At 40.3% G+C, this 18264-nt stretch overlaps 2 protein-coding genes across 10 annotated transcripts in view; both read left to right on the top strand.

The window, feature by feature from the left end:
• The window catches only part of LOC130886608 (protocadherin alpha-C2), a 208282-nt gene that overhangs the window by 103867 nt on the left and 86151 nt on the right, over positions 1-18264 (top strand). The gene's annotated exons all lie outside the window — the stretch shown is intronic.
• Positions 12842-15259, top strand: Pcdhac1 (protocadherin alpha subfamily C, 1). Its single transcript, XM_057788578.1, is given in 4 exon segments — positions 12842-13206; positions 13208-14279; positions 14281-14393; positions 14395-15259. Coding segments are annotated over 4 exon segments (2415 nt in total).

Here is an 18264-nt window from a genome sequence, read left to right as displayed (position 1 = left end):
TATTTCATAACAATTTTGATAGTCTTTGCTTTTATTTTTACTTAGTTTATGTGTTTTATATAAATTTCCTTTACTCATGTTATTTTGAAATAGGTTTTTTGATTTCTGAGTATTTGGAAATTTTCACAACAATACTGAGTTTCACTTTAATTTCTTTTTTGGAGAACATGCTTTATATGATTTCTGTTTTTCTCATTTCTGAGGTATTTTTAACCACTTGGAGTATGGTTCATCTAGTTAAAGTTCCACATGAACTTGAGAAGACTGTTTTCTGGTGTTTGTGAATTACCTATTCAATAATCTTCAATTAGATCCAGTTGATTGATCTAGCTATTTAGGTCAACTTATAAGTTTTCTGCCTGCTTGACTTATCATTTACTGAGAAGTGGTTTGGAAGTCTCCAAGTATAGTTGTATAGTTACATATCCCCCCCCCGCCCCAAATTAAAAGCCTCTTTTAATTTGAATCTCCAGTTTTTTGTGTTTTAAATTTATGATTCTTTGGGTTTTTTTTGTTTTGTTTTGTTTTGTTTTTCGAGACAGGGTTTCTCTGTGGTTTTGGAGCCTGTCCTGGAACTAGCTCTTGTAGACCAGGCTGGTCTCGAACTCACAGAGATCCGCCTGCCTCTGCCTCCCAAGTGCTGGGATTAAAGGTGTGCGCCACCACCGCCCGGCTTAAATTTATGATTCTTAAAAATGTGTGAGTGTGTGTGTGTGTGAGTGTGTGTGTGTGTACATCCATGTGGGTATGTATGTCAGGGGCCATGAGAGATACAGCAGGTGTTAACTAGTGCTCAAAAGGCCAACCTACCAGATGAATGATTCTCTGATAGGAAGCCCCACCTGGCTAAGTCATGGAGTTAATAGTTGTGAAAACCAGTTGCTCCTGTCTGTAATTTCTCTCACAAGTCACTCCATTTCTCCCCTAAGAACTTTATTTCTTCCCTAAAAATGGCTTTGGATGTTTTTCCACTGTTTGTGGGTTTACCTCATGAAAAATATTCCATCTACTGGGCACATATATCTGTGGGTGGTCAGGAATATGACTTTTCATTTGGCTGTATAATTTTGATATATAGAATACATACTGGGACATGCTTCATAACTGTATCTATTTTTCCCACAAGGAATGTGGGCTCTTAAAAGCCTGCCTTGTTCTTTTGCTCAGACTAATGCACACAATTTGCTCACTTTCACCTCAAAGCAAGTTCAAACTAGACTAAAGACATTTTGTAAATAGATCATACATTTGAAACCTTACAGCTACATACATGGTCACAACCACAGATTGTCCAATCAATGCTAATAAGGAAAGCATACCAATTCCTTGCATGCTCCTCTGTTAACAAAAGACCCATGTCTCAAAGCTTATCCCACTGTGCCCCCCCCACTCTGGTCATAGTCTCACTTGGACTAACCTTGGACCCTTGTGTTTCCATGGCAATGGCTCAGTTCTGTATTGCCTGCCCTAGGAATGTGCTCTTAACCAATGAAAAACAACTCTTGTAATCTTTTTTTTTAAATCACTTCAAGGCTCCTGAAGGAGAAGAGTTTTGAGAATAGAGGAAAAAGAAGCTAGGAGAAGATCTAGGAGGAATTAGAGATAGGAAAAGAGAATTAGAATAGAAGCAGAAGAATAAAGAGGAAACAATAAAAGGACATGCTAAGAAGAAGACGTGTGTGAGACAATTCATTCCTTTGCCTCAGATGTTTCAGGTTTCCCTCACTGGCTGTAGCATCTTGTCTGGACCCTGAAGGAATCTGGGGGGCTGGCACCCAAAGGACCCCATTACTTGACATATATGCAAGTGTATATGCAAGTGAATGCAGATGCCCACAGAGGCCAGATGTGTCAGATCCTCTGGAGCTACAATTAAAGGCAGTTGTAAGCTGCCTAAGCTGAAAACCAAACTCAGGTATTCTACAAAAGTAGTATGTGCTCTTACCTGCTAATCCATCTCTTCAGCTTCATTTGTGATATAGTCTTAGAAATTGTCTCTTTTGGAATATAAAATGAAATTTAAAAAAACAAATCAATTAAGAAATACACACATATGAAAGCCATATAGAGTTATAGTATTATAAAGGGAGAAAAAGAAATTGGCTTTTTTTATCATTATTTTGTATACTTTATCAATAATAATTTTCTTAATTCTAAGCTGGATTTCTGTGGTAGTAATATACTATTCAGTCTGTTTTTGGGGATTATGCTAATATATCTTTTTCAAACTCTATAACTTGTCATAGTTCTCATATTTAAGATTTGGGTTTTTTTTTTTGAGACATAGTCTCACTATGGCTGATCTGAAGCTCAATATATAGACCATGCTGGTATCAAACTCAGACATACATCTGACTGTGCCTTTCAAGTAATGGGATTGAAAGTGTACATCACTAACTTGGCCAAGGCTGGATTCTTGTAGGTAACATAAATGTTGTAGTTTGAATGTGAAATGTCCCCCATAGGCTTATATGCTTTGATACTTGGTCACAAGTTGGTGATGCTGCTTGGAAAGGCTGTAGAACCTCTAGGAGATAGAGCTTTGTTGGAGGAAAGAGACCATTGAGAAGTGATCTCGAGGTTATAGTCCTGTCCAATTTTCTGTTTCTTGATGGGACAAGCAATGTAACCAGCCAGCCCTGCTTTTGCTGTCAGATCTTCCCTGCCACAATAGAATGTATCTCTTCAAAGCATATGCCAAAAGCATACCCTTTATCCTTTATGTTGCTGATTGCCAAATATTTCTCTAGAGCAACGAGAAAAGCAGCTAATGCAGAAAATTGGTTGTGGAATATTCCTTTTCTCTGTGTGAATATATGTCACTATATATATTTAATAAAGGAGTCGACTAAGTAATAGCTGAACAGAATAAGACTAGGTGGAAGAGCCAAACTTCAAGTGCTAGGAAGAAGAAGGACAGAGTCTGGAGAGTTGACTGTAGACACAGAGAGTAGGAGGATGGAGATGACATATTGAGAAAAGGTACCAAGCCACATGGCAAAGCATAGATAAGGAATATGGGTTAAATTAAAATATAAGAGCTAATTATTAACAAACAAGCTATTGGCTAAGCAGTTATAATTAATATTAAACTTCAGAGTGGTTATTAAAGAATATTAAACTTCATGAGTGGATCGGGAGACAGAAACTTTTGACAACAAATGGTGTTCAATGTGGGGCATTCAATTTAGGCATGCATGCCTAGAATATCTGACAGACTTTTCTCAGAAGCAGGAATTTTTGACGGACTGTCCTACCCTGTCTTGTCAAAGTTTGGCAATCATTTTTTTGTGACCTACTTGTCCAGTTTAAACAGTATACTGTCAACAATTAATGCAAGCACAATTTGCATTTCTTGCTCAAATGGCTAGATTTTGCCACAAAAAGAAAATTCCATATGGAGTTTCTTTAGTACCAATCATCATTTTGGGGGGAAATTTTTTGTTCCAAACATTTGCCATAGCTTTGAAGATGATGTTTTTCTTAGCTTTCCCATGTATGAAAAAAGCTATGATTAAAGTATGACATGGAAATAGAGAGATGATTTAGTGGGTAAGAGCACTCACTGCTCTTCTATAGGACTCAGATTCAATTTCCATTACCTACATGGAGGCTTCAATGATCTGTAACTCCAATTTGAGGGAATTCAATACTATCTTTTGGCCTCAATGGGCATCTGCATGTAAACAATGCATAGTTAAGTCTCCAAGCAAAACACCATACATGTTAAACTGTATGACCTGTATGCAGAAATTAACTGATCTCAACAGAGACTTCTCAATGGAAGATTCACAAATAATTGAAGGACATTTAAGGAATTACTCAACATCCTTAGTCACCAGGGAAATGCAAATCAAAATGACTCTGAGATATGATATTATACTTATCAGAATGACTAATATCAAAAACACTGATGACAGTTTATATTGGAGAGGTTGTGGAGTTATGGGAATATTCCTCCACTGCTGGTGGGAGTGAAAACCTGTACAGTCACTTTGGAAATCAATGTGACAATTTCTCAGAAAACTGGGAGTCAATCTATCTCCAGACCAAGCATTACTACTCTTTGGCATATACTCAAAGGATGATCGATTACACCACAGAAACACTTTCTCAACTACGTTCATAGTAGCATTATTTGTAATAGCCAGAACCCAGAAACAACCTAGATCCCCCTTAATGGAAGAATGGATAAAGAAAATGTGGTACATTTACACAATAGAGTATTACTCAACTGTAAAAAAACAATGACATCATGAAATTTACAGTCAAATAGATGAAACTAGAAAAGAAATCATTATGACTGAGGTAACCTAGATCCAGAAAGATAAATACAGTATGCACTCATTTATAAGTGGATACTAGATGTAAAGCAAATGGTAATCAGACTATATTCCACAGCTCCAGAGAAGTTAGGTAACAAGGAGAATCCTAAGAAGGACACATGGATCTCCCTGGGAAGAGGAAATAGATGATATCTCCTGGGGAAATGGGGTAGGGGGATAGAGGGGAGGGGAGAGATATATGAGGGAATGGGGTGATTGCATTGGGAAAGGGATGGAGTGGGAGAGCAATGAAAAAGATATCTTGATAGAGGGAGCCATTATGGCGTTAGGGAGAAAGCTGGTGCTAGGGAAATTCCCAGGAATCCACAAGGATGATCCCAGCTAAGACTCTTAGCAATAGTGGAGAGAGTGCCTGAACTGGCTTTCCCTGTAATCAAATTGGTGACTACCCTAACTGTCATCACAGAACCTTCATCCAGTAACTGGTGGAAAAAGATGCATAGATCCATAGCCAAGCACCAGGCTGAACTCAGGGAGTCCAGTCTAAGAGAGAGAGAAGGAATTATATGAGCAAAGAGGGTCAAGCTCATGATGGGAAATTCCACAGAGACAGCTGAACTGGGTTTTGGGAGCTCATTAACCATCCCTTTAGATTGGTGCCACCAGGAACAAATGTCAAGAAGAGCCTTAGTTATTAAAACATTTTAAATGCTATTTCTGTACGTCTTTGAAGTGTTTGAAAATTATATCTGTCTAAAATATATCTTGAAAACATAGCTAACATGACTATAAGTTTGATAGTTATGAGTGACTATTAACCTGCATTTCTTAATTATGTTAAATAGTTTGTAAAGATAACTTTCAAGGACTAGAAATTTACATCACATTGTTAAATGATCCGCATAGGTACAATAGCTTAAATAGGAGTAGAAACACATATTCAGTATGTTCTAACAAAAATAACCTTAAGTTTGTATCAATATACAAAAATGCATACCAAGGTAAAATATTTAAAACTAGCAGTTGCCTTTTTTTAAGTTTAAAAGTAGATTCAATTATCTACCCTTTTATTCTGTCATTTCTATACAGAATGAGATTCTTGAATCTAATCTCTTTTGTTTGACTTTTTTTCCTGACCATACTGATAACAACTTGTAACCAAACCCCCTAAATGCTAACAAATAACCATCCCTCAGTGAAAGATCAAAAACCACCTACCCCACCTCTTGGGAATGTGAGTGTTGTATTTTGTAGATTGCTTCCTCTTATTTGGGGGCAATGGCATCTCCAGGGGACCCTGATAAAATTGAAATAGTAGTCAAGTCCTTAGAGAGCTAGCTGTATCATTTTTTGTCAGTCTCTGTGTAATGGGAAAGTATAGGGCTTATCTGAAGTCCTGACTGAAATAGTGCAGAATAATAGACCATCTCAGTTAGCCACCTTGAAATTGTTCTGAGCAGTCTGTAGTTCAAAGTTTGTAGTTCTTTGGGTGGTATTTATCAGCTTAGTGGCATTACCACATCCAGGTAGAATCATCATTGTGTGGTCCCATCATCCTTTTGGAGACATTAGCATATTAAATATCATATGCTGTAAATCTTAGAGAAGATAAAGGACTATTATCTGTTAAATACATCCAAAATGTTCAGGTTTTTTAATTAGACAAAAAGGGAGAAATGTGGAATATCCCTTTACATTGTGTGAAAGCCGCTATGATTGGGAGAAAGGCAGAGTCTGAGGAGTCGCCAGCAGACACAGAGGAAAGGAAGATGGGCATGCCATATTGAGAAATAGGTGCCAAGTCACATGGCACAGCATAGCCAGGAAATATGGGTTAATTTAAAATGTAAGAGTTAGTAACAAGCCTGAACTATTGGCCAAGCATTTGTAATTAATATTGTATTTCTCTGTCAGCTATTTGAAAACTGGAAGATGGAAAAAAAGTCCTCTGACAATTGGTATTAGAAGTGGGGTCATTATTATGATAAAGATGGACCATGTGTTTTTTTTTTTTAAGCCTTTGGAATTGGTTTATCAGTGGAATGTGGAAGACTTTGGAGCTTTTGGCTAGAAAATGTCTACAACACTATGAGTAGAGATTAATTGGGAATTCTTTTGGGAATGTGGAAGATCAGAAGACCAAGAGAAACACAGACAGTGGCAGCACAGCTCATTAAGTTTCAAAGCAAGACAAGGATGTTGTTGGGAACTGGACTAGTTTATATTCAGTTTACATTCTGAGAAAAATCTGACTGCAATCTGCCAATGTCCTTAGAACCCCAAAGAATGGAATTTAAAAATAGTAGTGTTACCCCAAGATACTTTATGCTATTTGTGGCTATTGTGAAAGGTGATGTTTCTCTGATTTCCCTCTCAGTTTCTTTATCCATTGTATGTAGGAGGGCAACTGATTTTTTTTTTGAGTTGATCTTTTATCCTGCCACATCACTGAAGGTATTTATCAACTGTAGGAGTTCTCTGGTAGAGTTTTTAGGGTCACTTATGTACACTATCACGTGATTGCATTGAATCTCAGAAAAGACTTTGGAATTTTGACCAGTGTTGGGATTGTTAAGACTATGGGGGCTTGGAAGTTGGACTAAATGCAAAGCATGAGGGGCCCATGAGCCTACAGAGGCCAGCGGCAGAAGACTGTGGGTTGAATGTGCAATGTTTTCCATCAGTCTTTGTGTTTCAGGAGTGGTTCCTAGGGGTGAAATTTGGAAAGGTTGTAGCACCCATAGGGAGCAGGCTTTTGCTGGGAGGAGCTGCTCACTGGAGGTGGGCCTTGAAGCTTTGTAGTTCAGCTCTGCTTCCTGTTCTCTGTCTGCTCACAGTCTAGAAGCACAGAGAGATGCTCATTCTTTCTCCTCATTCAGCCCAGGGACCTGTCCCAATGGAACAGTGCTTCCCATATTCAGAATGAGCCTTCCCACCTCAGTTAAACATCTCTGGAAATGCCTTTACAGGCACTTCATAAGCCCAGAAGGTTTATCTCATGGATGATTCTAAATTTAGTCAAGTTCACAGTCAAGGTTAACTCTTACAAGGACTTTATCACAGAGTAGCCCCAATTTCCCCTACCAATCCTTGGTTGAATTGGTGCAATTCATTTTTGCCTATCCAACAACTAGAATCATCTCCTGTATTACTATTATTTTCTGAAAAGAAATGGAACAAGAGTGGATCTGGGGGAGACTAAGAGGAGTGGAGGGACAGGAAACTGCAAACCAGATGTATTGTAGGAGAGAAGAATAACTAAGAAAAAATTATGTTCTAGTATAGATACATTGTCTTATCCCTGGGAAATACAGTAGTATCCCTTGTCCGTGGCTTCATTTTATGTTGTCTTAACAGCCCATGGTGAATAAATATAAAATAGAAAATTCCAGAAATAAATAATCTATAACTTTCTAATTATTTCCCATTTTGAGTAGTGTAACTAATTCTTGCACCATTCTGCTCTATCTTGTCTTGCTCATAAAGCATAATTTTGTCCATTTGTTTGTTACCCAGTATCTAAATATTGGCCATTTCTTGGCATTGCCATCAGACTTTTCCTCTTGATGCCACTCCTTTTCTCTAACTTCTTTCCCTTGGTCTTGCTTATTTCATTCATGAAGAAACTGAAGTTAGGACTGGGGATGTAACTCAGTCACTAGAGTTATTGCCTAGCACCCAGGAAGCCCTGGGTTTGATCCCCAGCGGCACATTATACCAGATATAGTGGCACATGTCTGTAAGTCCTACACTCAGGAAGTAGAAGCAGGAGGATCTGAAGTTCAAAATCCCCTGAGCCATATATATAAAGAACCAGAAATCTTTTCTAAGTGGCTCTTTGAGTTTGAGATCTCTGTCCCTGTCTTCTGTCATGTCCAAGAACCATGATTCCCACCTGTGGACTGCTGCCCTGGAGCACCAGGGGCTGGTGAACATGCTGGTGTCTCTTCCTCTCCCCAGGTTCTTTGTGTTCAAAACTGTCACTGTCCATGCTGTGTTAGAGTTGGCAAGCCATGGCTGACTAGAGGTGGAAGGATATATATACATCACCCATCTCCTTCCTGGGAGTGCCGTACTTGTTAGGTGAGGTGTCAATCTTGCTGAGGAGGTGACTGAAAAACAATATAACCTTCAGAAAGACTCTGAACACCTGGAAGTGGTTTTCTGGAGTTTTTCTTGCTGCTTCAGAGGCTGCTCACACTAGCATCTTATCCTGAAGATGGAGATTATTATATCACACCTACCATGTGCTCATGCATTGTCAGATTATCAGATGCATTTCTGTGAAAAACAATCCCCTGTCCTTCTAGTACCTATAATCCTTATGATATACAGGTTTACATTTATAATCTTTTAGGTAAACATTTTGGATGACACTGGACATTTTAGTGTTTTTTATGATTCTTTTATTTTTGTATAAAGAAAGCTCGGGGGGGGGGCGGCTAGAGAGATGGCTCAGTGGTTAAGAGCATTGCCTGCTCTTCCAAAGGTCCTAAGTTCAATTCCCAGCAACCACATGGTGGCTCACAAACATCTGTAATGAGGTCTGGTGCCCTCTTCTGGCCTGTAGGCATACACATAGACAGAATATTGTATACATAATAAATAAGTAAATATTAAAAAAAAGAAAGCTCAGTAAAAAGGAAGGCTGCAATTAAGTTAAAATCTTTGGATATGATCATCCTTGATTTTCTAGGTAAATACTAATTCACATGACAAACACATTTCTAAGAGGCAGAGGATGTGGGGACACAGGCACATACACACACATGCACACACATGGAGAAGAGAAGGTCATGGGAAAATGGAGTTAGAGTTTGAAGTATCCTAACAGTCATGAGAATTTTATAGACACAAGGAATGGAGCCCTCCTAAGACCTCCAGACAGAATTCAGCTCTTCAGCCACCTGGAGTTTGGACTTCTTCAGAACTAGAAGGAAAACTGTATCTTAAGCCACCCAAAATGTGGTTATTTGTTACAATATATGCCAGTAACCAACCAAAATACACTTCTCTATATATTATAAACCTAACAAAACATTGTTATAGGGTTTATGATATAGCTCAGGTGGTAGGGTGCTTGGCTAATTTGCATTTTGGTACTGAGTTTTATCTCCAACACTGCATAAAACTGAGTGTGTTGATGCACACTTGTAATTTAAGCACTCAGGAGAACGAGGAGTTTAAGATCATCTTCAGCTACATCATGAGTTCAAAGGCAACCTTGGCTACATATGTCCTTGACTCAAAACCGAAAATAAAATAAAAAACGTTATTATAAAAAATGCTCTGCTTATCTGATACACTTTAAAGAGATAAAATGGTTGATATAAAAGCCAACTATATGTTTATAGCATTTCTTTCTTACCGTCTCTGGTTCTATTTCTTTCTTTAAATTTGAATTATCAAATTACCATTTCCTTATCTGGTACACATGTTCTCTTACCTCCTTACTCCATCCTGTGCTGGTAAATTTGTTATGTTTCTAAATGGTATGGATTCAACAACATATTTTAATATCTTATTTTATATAATTGGTTTAAATATTTGCTTTCCAAGTGTAATCTCCATAACTGAAAGTCCTTCTTTGTTTGTCAAATTGGTTTCCTGAGGAAGAGAATAAGGACGTCTGGTAGACCGTCCCAAATTACGTTCCATAATTTGATAATAATAATAATAATAATAATAATAATAATAATAATGGAGATGGTGTTACTTTGTGTGTGTCTGAGACTTAGTAAAACAGTTGAGAAACAAAGTCATATGATACAGATCTACTTTCAGAAGTATCTGTTAGACTTGATTTGGGCACCGGTTAAGCTATTTTATATGGTTAAAATTTACTTAGTATGATGGTGATGTTCTAGCTGTTAATTTCATAATGCCTGAAATACTTCCAGGAAACAATTCACAGCCTTAGGAAAATTTTGCTAATAGTAAGTATTCTTGATGAACTCAGGTGGATAGCAGGTTTACTAGTTTCTTGTTTGTTTGAAGACATCTAATAAGAGTTTAAAGAGGCTAGCAGTTTCCTGGATTTATGACTGAAGACCAAGTTAAGGTGGACGGGTTTGTACTAATAATCTGGGCAACAGAGCCCAAGCAGAAATCAAGATTCTGTTCTTGCTTATTTTCCATGTTAAGTTATACTTTCAATTAAAAAAAAAACCTTGAAAATATTTGGATCAGGAGACACTGTGGAGAACATTGTAAAGGTTTTGCTAAAAAGAAATTTTGTCATTTCAGGATTTCATGTCTGTTTGGTTATGCTACCGAAAGAGCAAATATAAGGGTTCCTCAGTGGTTACAGGCACGGGCTGCTCTTCGGGATGATCTAGGTTCCACTCCCAGCATCTACATAGCAGCTGGAAATTATCTGTAGCTCCATTCTCAGAGGATCTGATGCCCTCTCCTGGCCTCTGCAGGCACTAGGCATGCACGCGCTGTGCAGACATACACATAGACAAAACACGCATACACATGAAATAATAAGTCTGGAAATTTAAAGGGGCATATATATATATTTGACTTTCAGTATTGGGCTATCCTTTCTCTTAACCATTGCTTCCCCCATAAAATTCTAGTTTATTTCAACAAGAATGCAATGCTGTGCTGAGAGGCATATAGTGGGGGTAGAGGTCACTTAAGTGCTATCTACTTATTCGTGACACAAATGAGATCCTCTGAAAGTGGATGCCAATGGTAGTTTAAATGAGCAGATAGGAAAAGGAGAAATAAAATGTGGGGTTTGCTATGGAGATTTTTTCCACGCTGATTCTCTGTATGAGTCTTTTCCTCATACCTTAGTCTACACCCCGCGCTCTGTCCTTCCAGACATGGCTCACAACTCCTAAACCCGATATAATTGCAGGCTTTACTTCGGGTCTGAAACTGAGGAGGGCTTCCCAAATGGGTACATCTTTCCAGCAGAGTTTCTTCTGCTGTGGACAAATGGAAAAAATGGAGAAAATACTTGTTCATACCACAGTAGACAGCCTAGCTAGGCTAAACTAGGAAGGGAAAGTGCAAGCCCTACTCCCTGGCAGAGAAACAGGCAACTCACTTCACTTTGGAAATTTGGCGAGGAACAGATTCAGTTTCACATCCTATGAAGTTCTGTTAACGATGTCCACGCTGGTGCTCCCTAGTAGGCCGGCCCGCTTCTTGCTTTAGTTTTGTCTCATACTTGGTAAAGTTTTCTTTGGTTGGTAAAGGCAAGCTAGTGAGGAGGACCCATCTACCTTTTTCATTGCCCTGTGTTGCTTTCTATTATTTCTAGTTCCCTGGTGAGATGGGGAATCTGCCTGTGATGCTCAGGGGAATAACTGGAATTCAGTGAACACTGCAGTTAGTAATTCCACTTTGGGTCTTAAGAAGAGGACGTCGAGGTTTCCATTTAAACTGGCAGACTGAAAACAGAAATTTCCACAAAGCTAAAAGTGAAGAGAAATGTGTGATTAACTTACAAATGCAGTCATCCACATTCAAAAATTACCACTTTTAGGAAACTTTCTGGAAATACAATATTGTGTGAACTTCTGTTTTTTTTTTTTTTAAATCCTATTCAGCTTTGGCTTTTCAAATTTTGATCCATAGAGGCTTTGAGCAACTGCATTAAATGAAAGATTTGAATGTGCAATTTAATGTTTAATATTTAATCAAATCATTCTTTTCAGCTCACCCCTTAAGGGGAAAGGAAGACTACAGGGCGCTAGGTAGAACATGGACTTGTTTTTTTGTAGCTTAAACAGAGATGCTTCTCGTAAAACCTATCACTGTTCTCTATGTAGAAGAGCGTATTGAACGTGAAGCTGCTTTCTGAATGTTTACAGGGAGTGGATTTAGGGTACTGGGCACACTGTGCTAAAGAACGCCAGCCGGTACTTTCTCTTCCTCCACATGGTCATAGATCCTCTTTGGGGCAATAGACAAGCCCGCTTTTTTGATTCTCGGTTTTGACTGATCGATGACATGCCATTACATACTCTAGAGAATCGGGGGAGGCTTGAAAAGGAGGGTTGCTAGTTACTCTTCAGGATAGAGAAAGGCGGGTTCACTGAAAAATCAGAGCACAGAATCTTGCTCTCTCTGCCTCCTCTGTCTCCAAAAGTCCGAGTCCGGAGGAAGTTTGAAATGAATACCAGTTACCAGAGACTCCGCCAAGTCGCCCCGTATTGAACTATCTGTGGTTGTCCTAGAGCTCAAAAATCATAGGGAGTTGACCTAGAAAACGTCACTGGCAGGAGGCGTGTCAGTTCAGCATCTTACAGGTTTAAGCAAGCAGCCTGAGTCAGGCGCTGGACCTTAGCCCCAGGAGAGTGCAGATCGAGCGCACCCATTCGGGCAGTTTACCTCTGCACCCCTAGGCGGCGCTGCGCTCCTCCTCACCCGGCACGCCCTGCAGTCCAACCCGGGCGGAATGCCGGTGGCCTGGCACTTCGAGCTTGCAGTGCTAGCGGGCGGAGCAGTTCGAGCTTTTCGAGGCTCCTTCTCCTCGGGAGTTCGGAGCATGGTCCCAGGTCGCCGCAGCTGGAGCGTGAACGCCGGAAGGGAGGATGGTGTGCTGGGGGATGGCAGTTCTGTGTTGGTGGGTCTCTTGTGGGGCTACAGCGGGACAGCTGGTGTACTCGGTGTTGGACGAGACCGAACCCGGAGTCGCTGTAGGCAATATCGTCTCGGACTTGAAGCTGTCAGCAACTGTTCTGTCCTTGCGGAACTTTCACTTCCTTTCCAGCTACAGCGAGCCCTACTTCGAGGTGGATTTAGTCAGTGGTAGCTTGGTGGTTCTAAAGCCAGCGGACCGTGAGCGGCTGTGCGGGGCCAAAGCTGCTTGCATGTTGACATACGAGCTAATGTTCGATGGCCCGCTAGAGCTGCATAAGATACGTGTTCACCTCCTGGACACCAATGACAACTCACCCCTTCCCTGCTGGAGACGTGCACCTGCACATCCCGGAGTTCCTGACATCAGGAGCCCGGTTCTCTCTCCCCAGTGCCCAAGATGCTGATGAGGGAAGCAATGGGGCGCTAAGTTACAGCCTAAGCTCTAGTCAGTACTTTCGCCAGGACATGGGATCGCGGGTCGATGGCAGCAAATATCCGGAGTTGGTGCTGGAGAAAGTCCTGGATTGAGAGCAGCGGGACACCCACCTACTGGTGCTCACTGCTCAGGATGGTGGCCTGCCTGCACGCTCCGGAGATGCTCAAGTCACCATCACTGTGATGAATACCAACGACAATGTGCCTGTATTTGAGTACTCTGTGTACAGTACCAAGGTTTCAGAGACTGTCCCCAATGGGACTGTGTTATTCCACGTTCAAGCCTCGGATCCGGATGAAGGACCCAATGGGAATGTCTGGTACTCCATAAGCTATAGCACACCAGCAGAGCTGAGGCACCTCTTTCGCATATATCCTAAAAGTGGGAAGGTTCAGGTAGCTGCTTCGCTAGGTCTGCCAGACACATTGTTGGAAGCATATGTTGAAGCAAGAGACAAAGGTGCCTTTAGTCTAGCTAGCACTGCTAAGCTGCTTGTAGAGGTGACTGAGGTGAATGATCATGCCCCCCAGGTGAACTTCATGACTTTCTCCAGCCTGGTACCCGAAGACGCAGCTCCTGGCACAGTGATTGCTCTCCTTAGTGTAAAGGATAAGGACCTGGGTTCCAATGGTAAGGTCACCTGTAGCATGTCCAGCGAAGGACCCTTTCAGTTGAAAGCTTCCTTTGACAGCTATTACAGATTGCTGACTGATGGGCCCCTGGACCGGGAGCAAGCAAATGAAAACCAGGTCCTCATCACTGCTTCAGATGGTGGCTCGCCCCCACTAAGCACCCGAAGAACATTCACTGTGCCGGTTGCCGATATGAATGACAATACACCAAGATTTCCTCAACCACAACAGGAACTTTTTGTGGATGAAAACAATAGCCCTGGAGTTTCGTTAGGCCGTGTGTTTGCTCAGGACCCAGACCTGGGGGAGAATGGCCTTGTCTTTTTATGAGCTATTGGATGTCATTCCTGAAGGGATGCCAGTTTCCTCCAGCTTGGTGACAGTGGAACCAACTAGCGGTGTTACCACTGCCAGCATTTCCTTTGACTTTGAACAGCCAAGATGGTGGCATTCCTCCCAGAAGTTCAATGGTGACTGTGAACTTGTTTGTGGTGGACAGGAATGACAATGCGCCAAACATCTTGTTCCCCTTGCCTAGAAATGGCTCTATCCCATTGGAAAGAGTGTTCCTCTCTGCTCGAGCTGGACACCTGGTCACAAAAGTGGATGCAGACAGTGGTTCCAACGCGTGGCTCTCCTACCACATCTCTCAGGCTTCTGACTCTAGTCTTTCCAGCGTTTCAGTCAATATAGGAGAGCTTCGGACTGCACGGTTAGTTTTTCCCACTGACGTGGTTGAACAGAGGGTGGTAGTGGTGCAGGACCATGGAGAGCCACCACTTTCCTCCTCTGTCACTCTGGGTGTGCTATTGAGCAACTCAGCTCCTCAGGTCCTTTCAGACTTTGAAGATACCTGAAAACCCAGAGCCCAGCTTTCTGCCCGGAACTTGTATTTGGTAATAGCCCTGGTCTGCACTTCCTTTTTATTTCTGAGGTGCTTGCTCTTCTTGGTGTGCACCAAGTTGTGCCAGAGCCCAGATTGTTGCTCTCAGAACGGTTGTCATTCTCCAGAAATTACGAGACGTGAGAGGACAATGGCTTCTAGTCCTTGGGTGACATCAGCCACGATAGATGTCACTACGGTAGAGAGACTTTCTCAGACAGATCTCTATCAAATCCCTCTGGGACTTGGCTCTGGTAGTAACAGCTTGCTCTTGCATGGGAAATACAATGCTGATGATCTGAGAAATATGGCCACTGGTGTGGGACTGAATTTGCCAATATCCTGTGCTCAGATTCTGAATAGGAAAGGGGATCATACAAAAGTCAGTGCCACGGTAAGCGTATTCTAGGGTGTTTGACTCCTCTGACAAGGAGACAGCTGCTAACTGTGTCCTAGACTCTTTCTTAGAGGAGCTTTTCTTTGATTTATAGTAAATCATTTGAATTTGTCGATATGTCAAGAATTCTGGGAGTATGCATTAGAATATTGTTCTAGACCTCAAGGAACTTGGTTATTTTTTTAAATTAGTTTTTAAAGGCTGATTGATTGAGTGTGTGTGCGCATGCACAAGCACACGTGCATGCACATGCGTGAAACATGGTGTGCCTGTGGATATCAGAGGAGCTGGCCTTCTCTTTCTATCATGTGGGTTCTGGGTATTGAACTCCAGTTGCCAAGCACCTTTATCTGGTGAGTCATTTCACCAGCTCTTATAATTTATTTCTGAGAAATGGTAAAGCATTAAAACTCCTTAAAGTCCATAAGAGTAATATGGAATAGAGGTCTAAAATTAAAGATAATGTCATGCTGGAGTGTTTTTTGGGCAATGGATATGAGAAAGGTGCTCAGATACCTAAAGTGAGAATGCAGAGATGAACAAAATGTGGAAGAAGAGACACTCAGGTCACTACAATAATTGACGAAAAAATGATAATCACTGGGGATGTAAAATAAATTGCAGTGGATACTCATCAAAGACAGAGACAAATCATGAGTGAGTATCTGGATGGAAGGAAGGAATCCAAGAGATCTGTAGTTGAGATGACATTTGACTTGGTCTTGAAAGACATTTAATTAAATGTGGCATATTCTGCATCCTATACTTTTTTCTGAATATCTCTGTGGCAAGTACTCTTTGAGAAACTCATGCCTGAACATAGCTAATAGCTTCACAACACTTTGTAAGTGTACAAAAATCACAAGCATATCTCAGAACACCTATTTGTATTGTTATAAAGAAGATAACACTAGTGGGTGAATGAATTGCCAACTTCTATTTTGTTTTTATTAAGCATATTTTTTCCAAAAACTAAAATGAGTGATCTTTTGCCAGACACATATGTGTCTTTAGAGTTATACTTATTTTTCAAAACTAATTCCACTTGAATTCAGTTTTTCTTATTATTTTAGAAGCTGCTCTACTTGAAAGTAATGTGCCTAATACAAGTTAAGTAATTAAAATACTTCAGTGGCTTTGGAAATCTGAAAATTTTTGATTGGAGTTAGGACAGTATATTTTACACAATTACTATTATACATTATTGTTTTATGACCTCTCAAAGTAACCATAGATACAAGAAATTATAGATGTAGAAATCAGAGAAAGAGAACAAAGCATTCCTTGTTTTACCCTTCTAAAAAATAAGAGGAAAATGACTCATGAATTATTCTCTTCATATAATGATGGGACTGCAAATATGAGAGAATTAAATTTACTATAATGTTATATACTTACTATTTTCACATGCTATGATAAAACCTAGTATGTAAACTATACCTACAGAATGAATTAATAATGTGCAAACTATTGATTGGAATGTTAATACTTCAACATGTTCTTCACATGTGTATATGTCATTAATAGTGTAGTGGCCATTTTCAGATATAATGGTTCAATGATTATTTTCTTCTTCATGACATACACAATGAAATAGTCCAGCAGAGGAACTTTCTGGTCCTAAAACTATCATGAAAACACTTCAGTGCTATATTCGGGGATAAGCCCGACTCCAGTTCTTTAGATGGCAAAGGGATCAATAGAAAACATATCACTACATTGTGAAATTTGCTAAAATGCTACCTACAAAATCAATCTCAGTGTTAATGGAGAAAATTGGTATGTTCCAATGTTAGCAATTCAAGCATCAAAGCACTTGATATGTTATTACCTTTCATTATTTCTGGATTTTGCTTTGACAGTGAGTTTCACCATGTAACCCTGATCTGGAACTTACATGTAGACAAGGCTAGCCTCTAACTCATAGAAATCAGCCATGTAGACCAGGCTAGCTTCTAACTCATAGAAATCAGCCTGACTCTGCCTCCCATGTGCTGAAATTAAGTGCATATGCCACCACTTCCTGATCATTGCCTTCTGTTATAAAGAGAGGTGGGGATAGGGATAGGTTGGTGAAAGGGATAGTTTGAGAAATGGGTGTTTCTAGAAAAAAGAAATGTAAATAAGTCATCATAAAGCTCAGTGGATATGAAATTTAAAAAGGAAAGTATGATCTTTATTTTTAAAAATGCTGAACAGATGTCTCAATGGATAAGACTGCTTGCTGTGAAAGCATGAGAAACTGAGTTTGAATCTTTACTATCCATGTAAAACACTGGAAAAGCCTACAAACTGGGTGTGACTGTACCTGTCTTGGCTGGCAGAGACAGGGACCCTGGACACTGCAGGGCTAACTAGACAAGCCCATCTGTGAGCTCTGGTTCAGCGAAAGCCCTGTCTTCAGTAAAGGGCTGAGTGATAGAAGACCCCCCCCCCCCGGTCCTTCTCTGTCTTTCACATGTGGAGCATGGGTGCATACACTTGCTGATTCACAAACATGCATCACCTCCCACTAGTTAAAAAACCAGCTAGCTGAGCAGTGGTGGCGCCTTTAATCCCAGCACTCGGAAAGCAGAGGCAGGCAGGTCTTTGTGAGATCAAGGCCAGCCTGGAACAGAGTGAGTTTCAGGACAGCCAGGGCTACACAGAGGAAACCCTGTCTCGAAAAACAACAATAACAACAAAACCTAAAAATAGTAGCAGAGAAGAAAAATGCCCCTCATTCACAGTTTGATCTTATGCAAAAGATAAAGTGGCAGGGATGCCTGGAGTCACCTGTTTATATTTTGTTGAGTTCTAAGTTGCTTTCTCGTTTTAGTTTGTTTGTAATATGTTACAAACAAAATAAATTTTGTTATTATACCAAAAATTATCAGCTTAAGAAGTCCAGTCTAATGTAGATTTCATGTGCGTCTCTCTTATTGAAACTGTGTAACGGAAACAAACAAAATTGACCTGCTGTGCAACAAATAATGTACCTCATGTCCCTGTTTTTTCTCTTTTTTGAGGTAGTCTAATTTCTTAAG

This window comes from Chionomys nivalis, chromosome 14, assembly GCF_950005125.1.
Source record: "Chionomys nivalis chromosome 14, mChiNiv1.1, whole genome shotgun sequence".
In the NCBI taxonomy this organism is placed as follows: domain Eukaryota; kingdom Metazoa; phylum Chordata; class Mammalia; order Rodentia; family Cricetidae; genus Chionomys; species Chionomys nivalis.
This window is presented reverse-complemented; position numbering and strand designations above follow the sequence as displayed.